This window comes from Carcharhinus amblyrhynchos, chromosome 2 (assembly GCF_965287045.1).
Source record: "Carcharhinus amblyrhynchos chromosome 2, sCarAmb.v2.hapA, whole genome shotgun sequence".
Lineage (NCBI taxonomy): Eukaryota > Metazoa > Chordata > Chondrichthyes > Carcharhiniformes > Carcharhinidae > Carcharhinus > Carcharhinus amblyrhynchos.
This window is the reverse complement of record NC_137325.1, coordinates 66,964,441-66,980,094: the sequence shown is the minus strand read 5'-3', so window position 1 is coordinate 66,980,094 and position 15,654 is coordinate 66,964,441. Positions and strand designations below refer to the sequence as shown.

General features: G+C 42.6%; 1 protein-coding gene across 1 annotated transcript in view; it reads left to right on the top strand.

Annotated features, from left to right (window-relative positions):
* The window catches only part of LOC145355258 (ATP-dependent translocase ABCB1-like), a 120,554-nt gene that overhangs the window by 37,933 nt on the left and 66,967 nt on the right, over window positions 1-15,654 (top strand). Inside the window, exons 11-14 of the mRNA XM_080207133.1 lie at window positions 899-1,012; window positions 1,566-1,676; window positions 9,683-9,808; window positions 14,587-14,790. Of these exons, the coding sequence (XP_080063259.1) occupies window positions 899-1,012; window positions 1,566-1,676; window positions 9,683-9,808; window positions 14,587-14,790 (555 nt within the window). The remainder of the gene's footprint in view (window positions 1-898; window positions 1,013-1,565; window positions 1,677-9,682; window positions 9,809-14,586; window positions 14,791-15,654) is intronic.

The window sequence follows — 15,654 nt, the reverse complement described above, 5'->3', positions numbered from 1 at the left end:
TGAGTCACATCAGGATTCTGTGGAAGTCCTGATATGTGGACCTACATGAGAATTGCCCAGAAAGTTTAATCTCCTAGGGAGCAATTCCCCTGCTACCTGGGACAATGAGCAACTATCTTTAACTCTGAGATCTCATTGAGATGTATAAGATGAGATGTATAGGATGATGAATGGGATGATGGGATAGAGGTGGAGAGACTCTTCCCGCTCAAAAAAGACAGTAGGACTAGGGGGCACAGCCTCAAGATAAAGGGAGGGCGGTTTAGAACGGAGTTGAGGAGGAACTTCTTCACTCAAAGGGTGGTGAATCTCTGGAATTCTCTGCCCGTTGAAGTGGTGGAGGCTGCCTCGCTAAATATTTTTAAGACGCGGGTTGATGGGTTTTTGATAAGAGAGGGGATTAAGGGTTATGGGGAGAGGGCGGGAAAGTGGAACTGAGCCACGACAGATCAGCCATGATCTTATTGAATGGCGGGGCAGGCTTGAAGGGCTAGATGGCCTACTCCTGCTCCTATTTCTTATGTTCTTATGACATCAGAGACTAGTGACAGATCCACAGTACCTGTCTGGAGGATTAGTCATGAAATATTGGGCAGTTTAAAAACTGGTCTGACACCATAACTCCACAACTGACCCCAAGTGCAAAAACTAGTCGGACACCATAACTCCACAATTGACCTCCCCCCTGCCCCACGTCCCCACAATCATGCCCTCAGGGCCAGACAACTAAACTTTGACTTGCCACAAACACCCCTCAAACCCAACTTTCATCATTGGAGTCCTGTTTCAATAATATATATTTGCAGTTACTCCTTTGCATGAGCTTTTAGGAATACTTTTCAAAGTTGTGTATAAATAAATCTAATTCAACAACTAACTTTCTATCATATTTTTACAGGTGTTCTTTTCTGTGTTGATAGGAGCATTGGCCCTTGGCCAGGCAGCACCAAACCTAGAAGGTATTACAAAGGCTCGTAGTGCTGCTTACGAAGTTTATAACCTTATTGCAAAGGTAAGTAAGGCCTTGTATGTCTTTTCCACTGCTAGCACTCATTGCAATTACTTGTCTTGTTTAAAATGGATGATATAGCAATAAAGCCATCAGCCTCAAAGGTGAATAGTTCATTTGGAAATTTTAGCCAGGGCACCAGGAGGGCCCCAGCACCCAGGACAATTGATAACAAAAATGAGGCAGGGTTCTTGCTCCCAATGACTGTTTAGCTTTTCCTGCTGGGGAGTATTCATAGCTGAGCATTGTCAGAAAACAAGATGGAGCAATGGTGTCCCATTGGCTAAACTTCTAATAAGCAACCATCAACCAGGCACACAAAAGAGGATTGGTTAGATGGTTGGTATACCCAAAGGTTGATGGCACTTTTGGAACTGTACACATTAACACAAACTTCAGGAATGGAGGTGAGAAAAATGCCAAACATTGGAAGGAAAGTGCAAACTAAAGGTAATGTGTGGAGTTGATTATCTGTATAACTGTTGTGGAAGTGATTTGGTTGTTTTGTCAAAACATGGCAATGTGAATCTCTCTCTTTGTATAACTTTATTTCCAGCATCGCCCTATTGACAGCAGCTCCAAAGATGGTCATAAACCAGATGATATCAAAGGGGACATTGAATTCAAGAATATTCATTTCAGTTATCCAACCAGACCAGATATAAAAGTATGTTTTTATTTATCTTTCCTTGAATATATTTATAAAGACAATGGAAAAAAATATTAATTTGTACTATCAGGAAGTCCATGCCAAACTATCATGGATTGTATGAAATTGAATCAATTTCCCTCCCAGCAGATTTGCAAGGATGAAAGCACTGAAATTCCTCCAGTGTTTAGCAGTTTGCTAGGATGAAGTGGGGGTGAGATTTAGCGTGAAACGTTGTTGCTGTGATGTAAAATTCCAACAGGAAAGGACCATATGTTTGTATGTTTTTTTCCTCCCACTCTCTGCCCTTGTGGCGTCCAAGGAAGGGAGTCTGGAAAATGGTGTTGCCCCATCAGAAAGCATAGAGTTTTACAACCCATCAAGAAACCCTTTGGCCCATCTCATCTGTGCTGGCCATCAAGCACCAATCTATTCTAATCCCATTTTCCAGCACTTGGTCTGTAGCCTCGTATACTATGGTTTTTCACGTGCTCTTCTAAATGTTTGTTGTGAGGGTTCCCACCTCTACCATCCTTTCAGGCAGTGAGTTCCAGATTACCACCAGTCTTAGTAAAAAAGGTTTTCCTCAAATCCTCTCTAAATTGCCTGCCCCTTAACTTAAATCTATGCCTCTGGTTATTCATCCCTCTAATAAGAGGAACAGCTTCTTCCTATGTATCCTATCTACATCCTTCATTGTTTTGTACACCTCAATCAGATCCCGCATCAGCCTTCTCTGCTCAAAGGAAAATAACCCTAGCTTCTCTTCTCATCTGAAAAATTTCATCCCAGGCAACATCCTGGTAAATCTCTTCTGCAATCTCTCTAAAGCACTCACATCCTCCTTTATAGTGTAGAACTGCACACAGTACTCTAGCTGTTGCCTAATGAATTTCCATGCCATCTGCACATTTACTGATGATACCCCCCACATTCACATCTAAATCATTAAGGAACCCAGCACTGATCCCTGGAATACACACCAGACTCAAACTTCCAGTCACAAACAACATTTCACTTGTAACCTTCTACCTCCTGCTACTAAGTCAATTTTTAGCCCAAATTGCCCTGGCTCCCATGGACTTTCACCTTCGTGATCAGTATCCCATGTGGGACCTTGTCAAAAGCTTTACTGAAATATAATGTCATCTGCACTGCACTCAATTATACCCTTAGTCACTACCTCAAAATTCAATCAAATTTGTTGGACATGATCTCCCCTTGACAAACCCATGTTAACTATCCTTGCTTAATCAAAGAACATAGAACATGACAGCGCAGTACAGGCCCTTCAGCCCTTGATGTTGCGCCCAGCATTGGAACCAATCTAATGACCCTCTAACCTAAACTATTCCAATGTTATCCATATGCCTATCCACTGACCATTTGAACACCCTTAAAGTTGGCGAGTCCACAACTGCTGCAGGCAGAGCATTCCACACCCTTACTACCCTCTGAGTAAAGAACCTACCTCTGACATCCGTCCTATAATTACCACCCCTTAATTTAAAGCTATGTCCCCTCATGTTAGCCATCACTATCCGAGGAAAAAGGATCTCACTATCCACCCTATCTAACCCTCTGATCATCTTGTATGCCTCAATTAGGTCACCTCTCAACCTTCTTCTTTCTAACGAAAACAACCTCAAGTCCCTCAGCCTTTCCTCATAAGACCTTCCCACCATACCAGGCAACATCCTGGTAAACCTCCTCTGCACCCTTTCCAATGCCTCCACATCTTTCTCATAATGCGGTGACCAGAACTGTACACAATACTCCCAAGTGCGGCTGCACCAGAGTTTTGTACAGTTGCACCATGACCTCACAGCTCCGAAATTCAATCCCTCTACCAATAAAAGCTAACACCGTACGCCTTCTTAACAACGTTCTCAACCTGGATGCCAACTTTCAGGGATCTATGCACATGTACACTGAGATCTCTCTCTCTCTCCTCGTCGACACTACCAAGAGTCCTTCCATTAGCCCTATATTCTGTATCCCTGTTATTCTTACCAAAGTGAATCACCTCACACTTTTCCTCACTAGACTCCATTTGCCGCCTCTCGGCCCAGCTCTGCAGCTTATCTATGTTCCTCTGCAAACTGTAACATCCATCCTCACTGTCTACAACTCCTCTGACTTTGATGTCGTCAGCAAATTTACTAACCCATCCTTCTACACCCTCATCTTTGTCATTTATAAAAATGACAAACAGCAGTGGCCTCAAAACAGATCCCTGAGGTACACCACTTGTAACTGGACCACCACCCTCTGTCTTCTATCAGTTAGCCAATGCCTGATCCAAACTGCTAAATCATCCTCAATCCCATGCAATGCATTTTCTGCAGTAGCCTACCATGGGGAACCTTATCAAACACTTTGCTAAAATCCATATACACCACGTCAACTGCCTTTGCTTATCCACCTCTTTGGTCACCTTTTCAAAAAACTCGATAAGGCTTGTGAGGCATGATCTACCCTTTACAAAACCATGTTGACTATCCTTAATCAATTTATTTCTCTCTAGATGATTATAAGTCCTATCCCTTATAATTCTTTCCGTTGCTTACAACGGTAAGGCTTACCGGTCTATAATTCCCAGAATGGACTCTACTCCCCTTCTTGAACAAGGGGACAACATTTGCTATCCTCCAGTCTTCTGGCACTATACCTGTAGCCAATGACAACATGAAGATCAAAGCCAAAGGCTCTGCAATCTCCTCCCTAGTCTCCCAGAGAATCCTAGGGTAAATCCCATCCGGCCCAGGGGACTTATCTATTTTCATACTCTCAAGAATTGCTAACACCTCCTCCTTAAGTACCTCAATCCCGACTAGTCTAAAAGCCTGTACCTCAGTATTCTCCTCGACTACATTGACTTTTTCCTGTGTGAATACTGATGAAAAATATTCATTAGTGCCTCTCCCATCTCTTCAGGCTCTACGCACAACTTCTCACTACTGTCTCTGACTGGCCCCAATCTTGCCCTAACTAATCTTTTATTCTTGACATACCTATAGAAAGCTTTAGGGTTCTCCTTGATCCTATCTGACAAAGTCTTCTCATGTCCTCTTCTAGCTCTTCTTAACACTGTCTTTAGCTCCTTCCTGGCTAATTTGTAACTCTCCAGTGCCCTAACTGAGCCTTCATGTCTCATTTTTACATAAGCCGCCTTCTTCCTCTTCACTAGAGATTCAACTTCTTTAGTACACCACGGCTCCCTCGCTTGACCACTTCCTCCCTGCCTGACAGATTTATCAAGGACTCGCAGTAGCTGCTCCTTGAATAAGCTCCACATTTCAGTTATTCCCAGCCCCTGCAGTTTCCTACTCCAATCTACGTATAGTAAATCTCTCCTAATAGCCTCATAATTACCTTTCCCCCAGCTATAACTTCTGCCCTTCGGTATATATCTATCCCTTTCCATCACTAAGGTAAACGTAACTGAATTGTGGTCACTATCACTAAAGTGCTCACCTACCTCCAAGTCTAACACCTGGCCTGGTTCATTACCCAGTACCAAATCCAACGTAGCTTCAACTCTTGTTCGCCTTTCTGCATACTGTGTCAGGAAACCTTCCTGCACACATTGGACAACAACTGACACCTCTAACATGCTTAAGCTATAGCTTTTCCAATCGATATTTGTAAAGTTAAAGTCCCCCATAACAACTACCCTGTTACTTTCACACCTATCCAGGATCATCTTTGCAATCCTTTCCTCTACATCTCTGGAACTTTTTGGAGGCCTATAAAAAACTGCCAGCAGGGTGACCTCTCCTTTCTTCTTTCTAATCTCAGCCCATACTACCTCAATAGACAGGTTCACATCAAACGTCCTTTCTGCCACCGTAATACAGTCCTTGACTAACAATGCCACGCCTCCCCCTCTTCTACCACCTTCTCTGCTCTGACTGAAACACTTGAATCCCGGAACCTGCAACAACCATTCCTGTCCCTGCTCTATCCATGTCTCTGAAATGGCCAGAACATCGAAGTCCCAGGCACCAATCCAGGCTGCAAGTTCATCCATCTTATTGCGTATGCTCCTCGCATTAAAGTATACACACTTCAAACCACCCTCCCGCCTGCCAATGCACTGCTGCAACCTAGAAACCTTATCCATGACCTCCCTATTCTCATCCTCCTGTACATTGGAGCTACAATTCACGTTCCCATCCCCCCTCTGAATCAGCTTAAACCCCACTGAATAGCATTGGCAAATTTCCCCCCCAAGATATTAGTACCCCTCTGGTTCAGGTGCAGACCATCCCTTTTGTAGAGGTCCCACCTTCCCCAGAATGAGCCCCAGTTGTCCAGAAATCCTTACCTTTCCTAGCGGAGATTAATTCTGTCCATCAGAATTTTTTTCAATAATTTCCCTACCACTGATGTTACTCACTGGTCTTAATTACCTGTTATTTCCCCACTTCCCTTCTTGAATAATGGTACCACATTAGCTGTCCTCTAGCACTTCACCTGTGGCCAGTGAGGATTTGAAAATTAACGTCAGAGCCTCTAGAATCTTCTCTCTTACCTCACACAGCAGCCTATGTTGCATCTTATCTGGGCCTGGGGAATTATCAACTTTTTGTGCCTGCCACTACCACTAACACACCTCCCTCTCAACGTTAATCTGTTCAATTATACCACAGAGCCCTGCATGCTTTCTATATTGACATTGCCAATCTCTATAGTGAACACAGATGCAAAATGTTTATTTAATACTTCACCTATGTCTTGAGGCTCCTAATGGGCCTTACTCTTTCCCTGGTTACCCTCTTGCCCTTGATATATTTATGAAACATTTGGGATTTTCCTTTATTTAGCCTGCTATGTCTTTTCATGACTCCTCTTTACTCTCCTAATTTCTTTAAGTATCTCCCCTGCACTTTCTATACCCCTCAAGGGCCTCCACTGTTTTTAGCCCCCTGTACCTGCCACAAACCTTCCTTTTATCCTTATCCAATTTTGTCTGTCCCTTGACATCCAGGATTCTCCATGGGAACATGTTGCTTTGCACTTTGTCTGTTTCTTTTTTGACTGACTGACTCCCACTATTGTGATGTGGATTCACCTACAAGTAACTGCTTCCAGTCCACTTTGACCAGATCCATCTTGTCTATTAAAATCGCTCTTTCCTCAATTCAAATCCTTTAATTTCTGGTACATCTTTGTGGTTTTTCGTAACTACCTTAACTGTTATATATGTCTCACTCATGATGTGTTCCCTCCGAGCACTCGCGCACGAATCTTGCCAGTTCCAACTGTCCTGCAACAAGTATTCAGTGCACTGGCCTGTCGACAGATTTGCCATGCAAGCAGTATATGTGTGACCCACAATCACATTGTATAAATATTGCAATTATACAATCTGTTAGAAAATATAGAATGAGAAATGGAATTCAGTGCCACAAGAATGACCCGCCTATTAGACCTATTTTAATTAATCCCGTGATGCAAGTCAATAACCAAAGTCCAAGAGTTTAAGTGTTGAATTAACACCTAAAACTGATTAAACATTCAATCAGTCCTAACTCCCTTCTAACCACTATACTTCACCACCCCCACTCCCAACCTTACTAATTTAATAGCAGAGGGACCAGATAGATAACCAACCTGTTCCCAGGAGGCTTATTGTCACCATAAATATTTTAAAGAAACTTGCATAGTAAACCTTTTTTGCAGGTTTAATTATGGGTTACCAAATATCTTGGTCCTGATAACTGAAGGGAGATGGGGACATCTTTGTGGAGAAGGGAGATTACATAAGAACATAAGAAATAGGAGCAGAAGTAGGCCATCTAGCCCTTCGAGCCTGCCCTGCCATTCAACAAGATCATGGCTGATCTGAAGTGGATCAGTTCCACTTTCCCGCTTTCTCCCCATAACCCTTAACTCTCTTGTCTATCAGAAACCTGTCTACCCATGACTTAAATATATTCAGCGAGGTAGCCTCCACCACGTCAATGGGCAGAGAATTCCAGAGATTCACCACCCTTTGAGTGAAGAAGTTCCTCCTCAACTCTGATCTAAACTGCACCCCCCCCCCCCCCTATTTTGAGGCTGTGCCCTCTAGTCCTGCTATCCTTTCTAAGCGGGAAGAATCTCTCTACCTCTACCCTATCTAGCCCCTTCATTATCTTATACGTCTCTATAAGATCCCCCCTCAGCCTTCTAAACTCTAACGAGTACAGATCCAATCTATTCAATCTCTCCTCATAGGCTAACCCCCTTATCTCTGGTATCAGCCTAGTGAACCTTCTCTGCACTCCCTCCAAGGCCAATACATCCTTCCGCAAGTGCGGCGACCAAAACTGCACACAGTACTCCAGTTGCGACCTCACCAGTGCCCTGTACAGTTGCAGCAAGACCTCCCTGCTTTTATATTCTATCCCCCTCGCTATAAAGGCCAACATTCCATTCGCCTTCTTGATCACCTGTTGCACCTGCAGGCTGGTTTTTGCAATTCGTGCACAAGGACCCCCAGGTCCCTCTGCACCACAGCATGCTGCAGCTTTTCGCTATTTAAATAATAATCCCTCCTACTATTATTTCTACCAAGTGGATAACCTCACATTTGCTAACATTATACTCCATGATTACTATGCTGATTGTGAGCCAGGAAGAGCAAGAGTGGCTCTCTGCCCCTCAAGTTCCTTTAACATCAGGCCATCCCATAAAAAAGCCCCCTGGTTCAGGACTTGGGCACCTATGAGAATGAGTCTTTCTCTGAAGCCAAGCATCAGACCCATGCTTCTGGATCAGTCAACCCTCCCAATGGTTTAGGATCCAATATTTGCCTGGACTGGAGATCAAACATCCCTCTAATTGATAAAACTCCAACTTCTGAGTTTCCCCTACAAAACTCCCCTTTGTGAATGGCACAGTGGATAGCACAGTTGTCTCACAGTGCCAAGGACCCAGGTTCAATTCCCAGCATGAGTCACCTCTGTGCGGAGTTTGCACATTCTCCCCATGTCTGTGAGGGCTTCCTCCAGGTGATCCAGTATCCTCCCACAGTCCAAAGATGTGCAGGTTCGGTGGATTGGCTATGCTAAATTGCCCCTTAGCCCCCTGACACTATATAAGGTAAATGCATGGGGTTATGGGGATAGGGTCTGGGTGGGATTGTGGTCAGTGCAGACTCGATGGGCCAAATGCTCTCCTTTTGCACTGTAGGATCCTGTAATTCCTCCTTGCCTTTCAACACAGCTGTTAATACCCAGGTGGTATAGCTGCATGAACTGGTAGCTTAAATGATTAACTAAAATTTCAAGGAAACAACGTGCCCTTTCAGAACAATTTTCAAATGTGACAAACTGCATTTCATAAATGCCAGGAAGATTCTACTGATAATTATATGTTCTTCAGCACCATTTATTATAACCTGTAATCCCATTCCCAATCACACACTCAGCCATTTCATTTTTAATGAGTAATGCTCCTCTTAATTCAAAGTTGTTAAATTTGAAGCAGTTATTGCTATTAAAAAAACAAAATCATTGGTTTGCTTCAACTAAATTAATATGCTAAATTATTCATTTTCCCTCCTGAACAACAGTAACTTTGCATTAACAAACCTGGACTGTTGTTTGGCCACTAATTAGTTTTGTTGATTTTCTTGACACATCTTTTCTGTGTTGAGGAGCTATTTGCATTCGATAATGAATCTTCATGTAGATGTGTTTGGATTAAAATTCATCTGTCTGAACTGAATGATTTTTCAGAATATGCTGATTAGGTATTACAGTTTAAAATGTTCCTCAAGGAAATAATGAATCAATTTGTAGCAGAATGGCTGCATTACAAGATAATCAACCTTTTTGCAGCATTTCTAAATGAATAAAAATATTGCAAACCTGCCATATTTTGTTGTTCAGCATTTCTCCTGGATGCAAGGACAAGAAAAAAGAAAACAAGTAATAAATAGTGTTTGTTTGCAAGCACTATTTTCTAAATTGCCTCTTTTTTACCAATTTTTTTTTTCATGCTTGTAAATCACGCTTTCATTTTAACTTCAGGTTCTTAATGGTTTGAACGTGACGGTTTTGAGTGGAATGACAATTGCACTGGTTGGAGCCAGTGGCTGTGGTAAAAGTACAATGATTCAACTGCTCCAGAGGTTCTATGATCCAGATGTAGGAGAGGTGAGATGATGTACCCAGAGTTCTGAGGAGAGTTCTTTGGGTTATATAATTTTACATTGGTTCTAATTTGCATTGAGATTTGGAGGGTCAGCCCTCTATATGTACATTCAGCATCACCAAAAGGAAGTCTTATATTTAAACTTTGCTCGCAAATTGCATCACATCCAAGAAGAAGGGAAATAATGCCTTAATGTGATGCAGTAATAGTTTAAAAAAAATGCCAGCTATTGTGTGTTGAGTCTTTATTTACAAGTTGTCTTACTGCAGAATAATAAATACAGGGATAAATATTCTTGAAACATCTTTATGAACAAGATTGCATAGGTATTAAAGTACTAAGAAAACATATTTGAATTTGAAAGAAAATATTTCTAATTACACTTACTGTTGTCTCATTGTTATTTAAAGCCCCTTTTCTCATTAACTTATAAAAACACACAAAATAAAGCAAGAAACTCTGAAGGAGATGCAAGAGCAGAGAGACCTCAGTGTATATATACATATGTGATTGAAGGTGACAGAACATGTTGAGAGAGCACTTAATAAAGCATAATACCTCAGATTTTATGAATAGGGACACTGAGTACAAAAGTGAGGATGCTAGATTGAGGTTGCACAAGACATTAGTTAGACCTCATCTGTGTCCAGTTCAGGGTGCCATACTTGAGGAAGGCTATGAAAGCTTTGGAGAGAGTACAGAGGAGATTAACAAGAGCAATTCCTGAAATAAAGAACTGGCTGAGGATAGATTGGGTCTGTTTCCCTTGGAAGTAAGAGGATAAACAGTGAGAAACTATTCCCTCACAAGAAAACATCAAGAACTGGAGGGTGCAGATTCAAAATAATTGGTCAAAGGGCTAAAAGTGATGTGAGGAAAACACTTTTCAACCAGAGGGGATCGGAGTCTGGGAAGAACTTCCTGAGAGAGTGATGGATGTAATTTTGATTTAAGTTATTCAAAAGGAAATTGGATTGCTATTTTTCTCTTTTTTTTCATTCATGGGATATTGGCGTTGCTCACCAGCCAGCATTTATTGCCCATCCATAGTCACCCTTGAATTGAATAAAATGCTAGGCCGTTTCAGAGGACAGTTGAGGGTAGACCACATTGTTGTGGATTTGAAGTCATATGTAAGGCAGACTAGGTAAGGATGGCGGATTTCCTTCCTTAAAGGACATCAGTGAACCAAATGGGTTTTTCCAACAATCAACAATAGTTTCATGGTCATCAGTTGATTCTTAAGTCCAGATATTTTTATTGAATTCAAATTCCACCATCTGGCAGGATTAAAACCTAGGTTTCCAGAACAATAGCTAAGTTTCTGGATTAATAGTCTAATGATAATACCATTAGGCCATCGCCCGTCCCTAAAAAATGCACAATGCTGCAAGGCGTATGACTAGGTAGAATGCTCTTTCAAAGAGGTGTGGTGGGGGGGAGGATTTCCCCACCTGCCAGCCACGGGAATCATAGCAGACAGGGGGGCAGATCATGCAAAGGTCCATTGACCTCTGGTGGGATTTTTCGGTTTTGGGGCGAGTACGGCTGGAAAATCCTGCCTATAGTGTAGACTCGATAAGCCAAATGGCTTCCTTCTGCTCTATAGCAAATTCTGTGACATTGAAAGATGTGGTTGAAAGTGATCATTTATTTCTTCTTTAACTCAACGGTTGTAAGTAATGGCAGACTCATTTTTGGCTAACACTGAGACTGACTTGAGCATAAAATTGTGGTATTATAACCTTGGTGTAACTCTTGTCAGTTTTATTGATACATTGCCCAATGCTCCCTGACAAGTCATCACGCACTTAGATGGATTGTGACCTTCTCATTCTTGTATATCTTTATAAAGATCTTTATAGCTATTTTGACTATCATGTTTGTATGAATTGTATAAACTTAGATTTTGAATTATTATCACCATCACTAAATTCCTATCATTTGACAACAATGAGACTGAAACGTTCAAACATGTAAATCCCAAAACAATTTGACCCTATTATTTAACAGTGGTATTAATCCATACAAATAACCTCTCCACCAAAGTAGCAGAGAGAAGAATCTCAGATGAATATATGGAGTTCAATTTCAATGTACGTTGAAAGTACATACAGTATTCTGTGTACAGTTCTGGTCACCCCATTATTGAAAGGATAGTATTGAACTAGAAAGAGTGCAGAAAAGATTTACTAGGATGCTACTGGGACTTGATGGTTTGAGTTATAAGGAGAGACTGGATAGACTGGTACTTTTTTCTCTGGAGCGTAGGAGGCTGAGGGGTGATCTGATAGAGGTCTATAAAATAATGAGGGGCATAGATCAGTTAAATAGTCAATATCTTTTCCCAAAGGCAGGGGAGTCTAAAACTAGAGGGCATAGGTTTAAGGTGAGAGGGGAGAGATACAATTCTTTTCAGAGGGTGGTGAGTGTCTGGAATAATTTGCCTGAGATAATAGTAGAGGCAGGTACAATTTTGTCTTTTAAAAAGCATTTAGACAGTTACATGGGTAAGATGGAGTAGAGGGATATGGACCAAATACTGGCAATTGGGACTAGCTTTGGGGTTTAAAAAAATGGGCGGTATGGACAAGTTGGGCTGAAGGCCCTGTTTCCATGCTGGAAACCTCTGTAACTGTATTCGAAGAGCATTTTTAATGCATGTTATGTTTTAAATAACCTGGACAGGATTTTCCTGTACGGATTTTGGGACATTGACGTTAGGGTTAAATGGGGCACAGAAGCCTGCACTCTGTTGCAAATAGTCATCCAGCAGCGATTTTTTTTTTCCTAAATTGGACAATTAGGGCTAGAGAGGGACTAGCTGTTCAATTGAATAGGGTGGGCTCTTGAACCTAGAGAGCCAATATGAGGACCCCCAACACTGAAGAAGCAGAAACTTGCCTTTGCAATGAATTAGTAGAGCCTATCAACAGCAAACATGGGAGAAAAGCAGGCTGTAATTGGAGGAGCAGTGGACTCCATCAACTGAGAAAGAGAATCTGGAACCTCTGCTTAGCATGTTTTCCCATGGCTCCTGCCATGTTCCCTGGTGCCCTTCATGTTTCCCCAGGTTCACCTTCACTTTCCCCTGACCCTGACCTGCGCTTCCTGTATTTTCCCCAGCTTTCAGCTCTTCCTTTGGCTTGCACCCATGTTGGTGACATCAGGCCTTGCTCCATGTCTTTCTTCCATTCTCATTGCACCCAACCCACTCACACCAGCTGATAGTGAGTGTGAGGCTGGGTAAATTGTGATTCTTGATTGTGGATGACAGAGTGAGGGTGGGTCGTTTACATATGAACCATGCAGAAGGAGGATTTTAAACTGTCCGTTACAGCACAGTCCAATTTGTCTTAGCAAGATTTGAGTGTTAAACACCCACCCATATCGATTATTGGATCATTTGTGTGGGTGGGTGGACTGTGTGGACACACCCACCTGCCCGCCCTCTGGAGACCACACATTCGAGGAACTCCAAAGAAGACATCTCAGAGACCTGCATCAAAGCTCCACAAGCTCCATGTTTCCTCCCTGTGCAGTGTGAGAAAGGCAGTGCTATGTTTTGCCCACCTCCCACACTGGCAATGCAGTAAAGCCTCTGGCATGGGTGCAGTCAATGACACTGTGTACCTGGGGCATACACAGTAAGAAGTCTCACAACACCAGGTTAAAGTCCAACCAGTTTATTTAATAGTAAACCCACAAGCTTTTGGAAACAAATATATATATATATAGATGATCTGGAGGAGGGGGCTGAATGTAGGGTGACGAAATTTGCGGATGGCACGAAGATGAGTGGAAAAGCAAATTGCATGGAGGGTGTGGAAAGTCTGCAGAGGGATCTGGATAGGCTGAGCAAGTGGGCGAGGACCTGGCAGATGGAGTACAATGTTAGCAAGTGTGAGGTTATCCACTTTGGCAGAAATAATAGTAGGAGGGATTATTATTTAAAAGGTGAAAAGTTGCAGCATGCTACGGTGCAGAGGGACCTCGGGGTCCTTGTACATGAGTCGCAAAAACCCAGTCTGCAAGTGCAGCAGGTGATCAAGAAGGTGAATGGGATGCTGGCCTTTATAGCGAGGGGGATAGAATATAAAAGCAGGGAGGCCTTGCTGCAACTGTACAGGGCACTGGTGAGGCCGCAACTGGAGCACTGTGTGCAGTTTTGGTCGCCGCATTTGTGGAAGGGTATAGTGGCCTTGGAAGGAGTGCAGAGGAGGTTCACTAGGCTGATACCGGAGATGAGGGGGTTGGACTATGAAGACAGACTAAATAGACTGGGTCTGTACTCGGAGTTTAGAAGGATGAGGGGCGATCTTATAGAGACATATAAGATAATGAAGGGGATGGATAGGGTAGAGGTAGAAAGATTCTTCCCGCTTAGAAAGGATAGTAGCACTAGAGGGCACAGCCTCAAGATAAGCGGGGGGCAGTTTAGATCAGAGTTGAGGAGGAATTTCTTCACTCAAAGGATGGTGAATCTCTGGAATTCTCTGCCCGTTGAAGTGGTGGAGGCAACCTCGCTAAATATACTTAAGTCACTCGTAGATAGGTTTTTGATAGACAAGGGAATTAAGAGTTATGGGGGGGAAGCGGGAAAGTGGAACTGATCCACTTCAGATCAGCCATGATCTTATTGAATGGCGGGGCAGGCTCGAAGGGCTAGATGGCCTACTCCTGCTCCTATTTCTTATGTTCTCATGTTCTTATGTAAATGCTGTTCCTTCGTCCGGTGTGTGGAAAATGGTCAACTTATAAATGTCTCCATCTCTTTTAGATCAGTCTAGATGGACATGATATTCGTACTCTGAATGTGAAATGGCTAAGACAAAACATTGGCATTGTCAGCCAGGAACCAGTACTATTTGCCACAACAATTGCTGAAAACATACGCTATGGCAGAGAGGATGTAACTGATGGAGAGCTTGAGCAAGCAGCAAGGGAAGCAAATGCTTATGACTTTATATCAATGCTTCCCGATGTAAGTGACCCTTTGGATGTGACAGAAGTACAAACCCTGCTTAGCTGATTCTGTTTTTGAGTGGCAAAGTCTTTGTGGAAAATGTTTTTATGTTCTGTCCCTCCTCGTTCCATTTGCTGTGCCACAGTCACATCTATGTCTGGGAGTTAGAGGAGTGGCCTGGACCCAGTTCCTACAAATGCTACTGGGTCTGGGCAGGTGTAGAAGAGTTGTTTTACATGCCATTAACTGAGTTAAACCCATCCCCTGTTGAGAAATATTATAGCCTCTTCTTGGCATGCCTTCATACCAGCACAGTCAAAATCATTGAATCTAGAATCAGTGGATATTGAGCCACCCGTAATGCAGAGGGAGTGGTCATCATATTCACCTTTGATGGAAATGAAACTGGTCAGGCTCTATAGTAGGCAGGGCGGGCAATCTGTCAGCTTATCATCCAAACAATGAAGATGAAAATTAGGGACTGGATTCTGTGTCCTCGTCCATCACGGGCATTCTCTGGTCCCACTGCTGTGAATGGAGATTTGGCTGATGCTAAATTCTCCATTCTCTTTGGCAGTGGTGGCAGAGAATTCCAACCCATTATTTGGTGACATATGAACATTGAGCATTGAAGGGAGGAGGTTTCATGTGTTCACAAAACCTCACTCACAATAACTTTGGAAAATCTAAATGGCATATTCGTTAAATAATCAATAAATCAGTAGTGTTTCATGTCTCGCATTATCCTAAGTGACATGCTTGATAATGGATAACTATTTCAGTGCACACTGAAATAGTTCACTATTATTGCATTAGCGTAATGACAATGCAGCTGTCAATGTGGCCTAATCAATATGAATAAGCAACTTCAAACCTACAGGT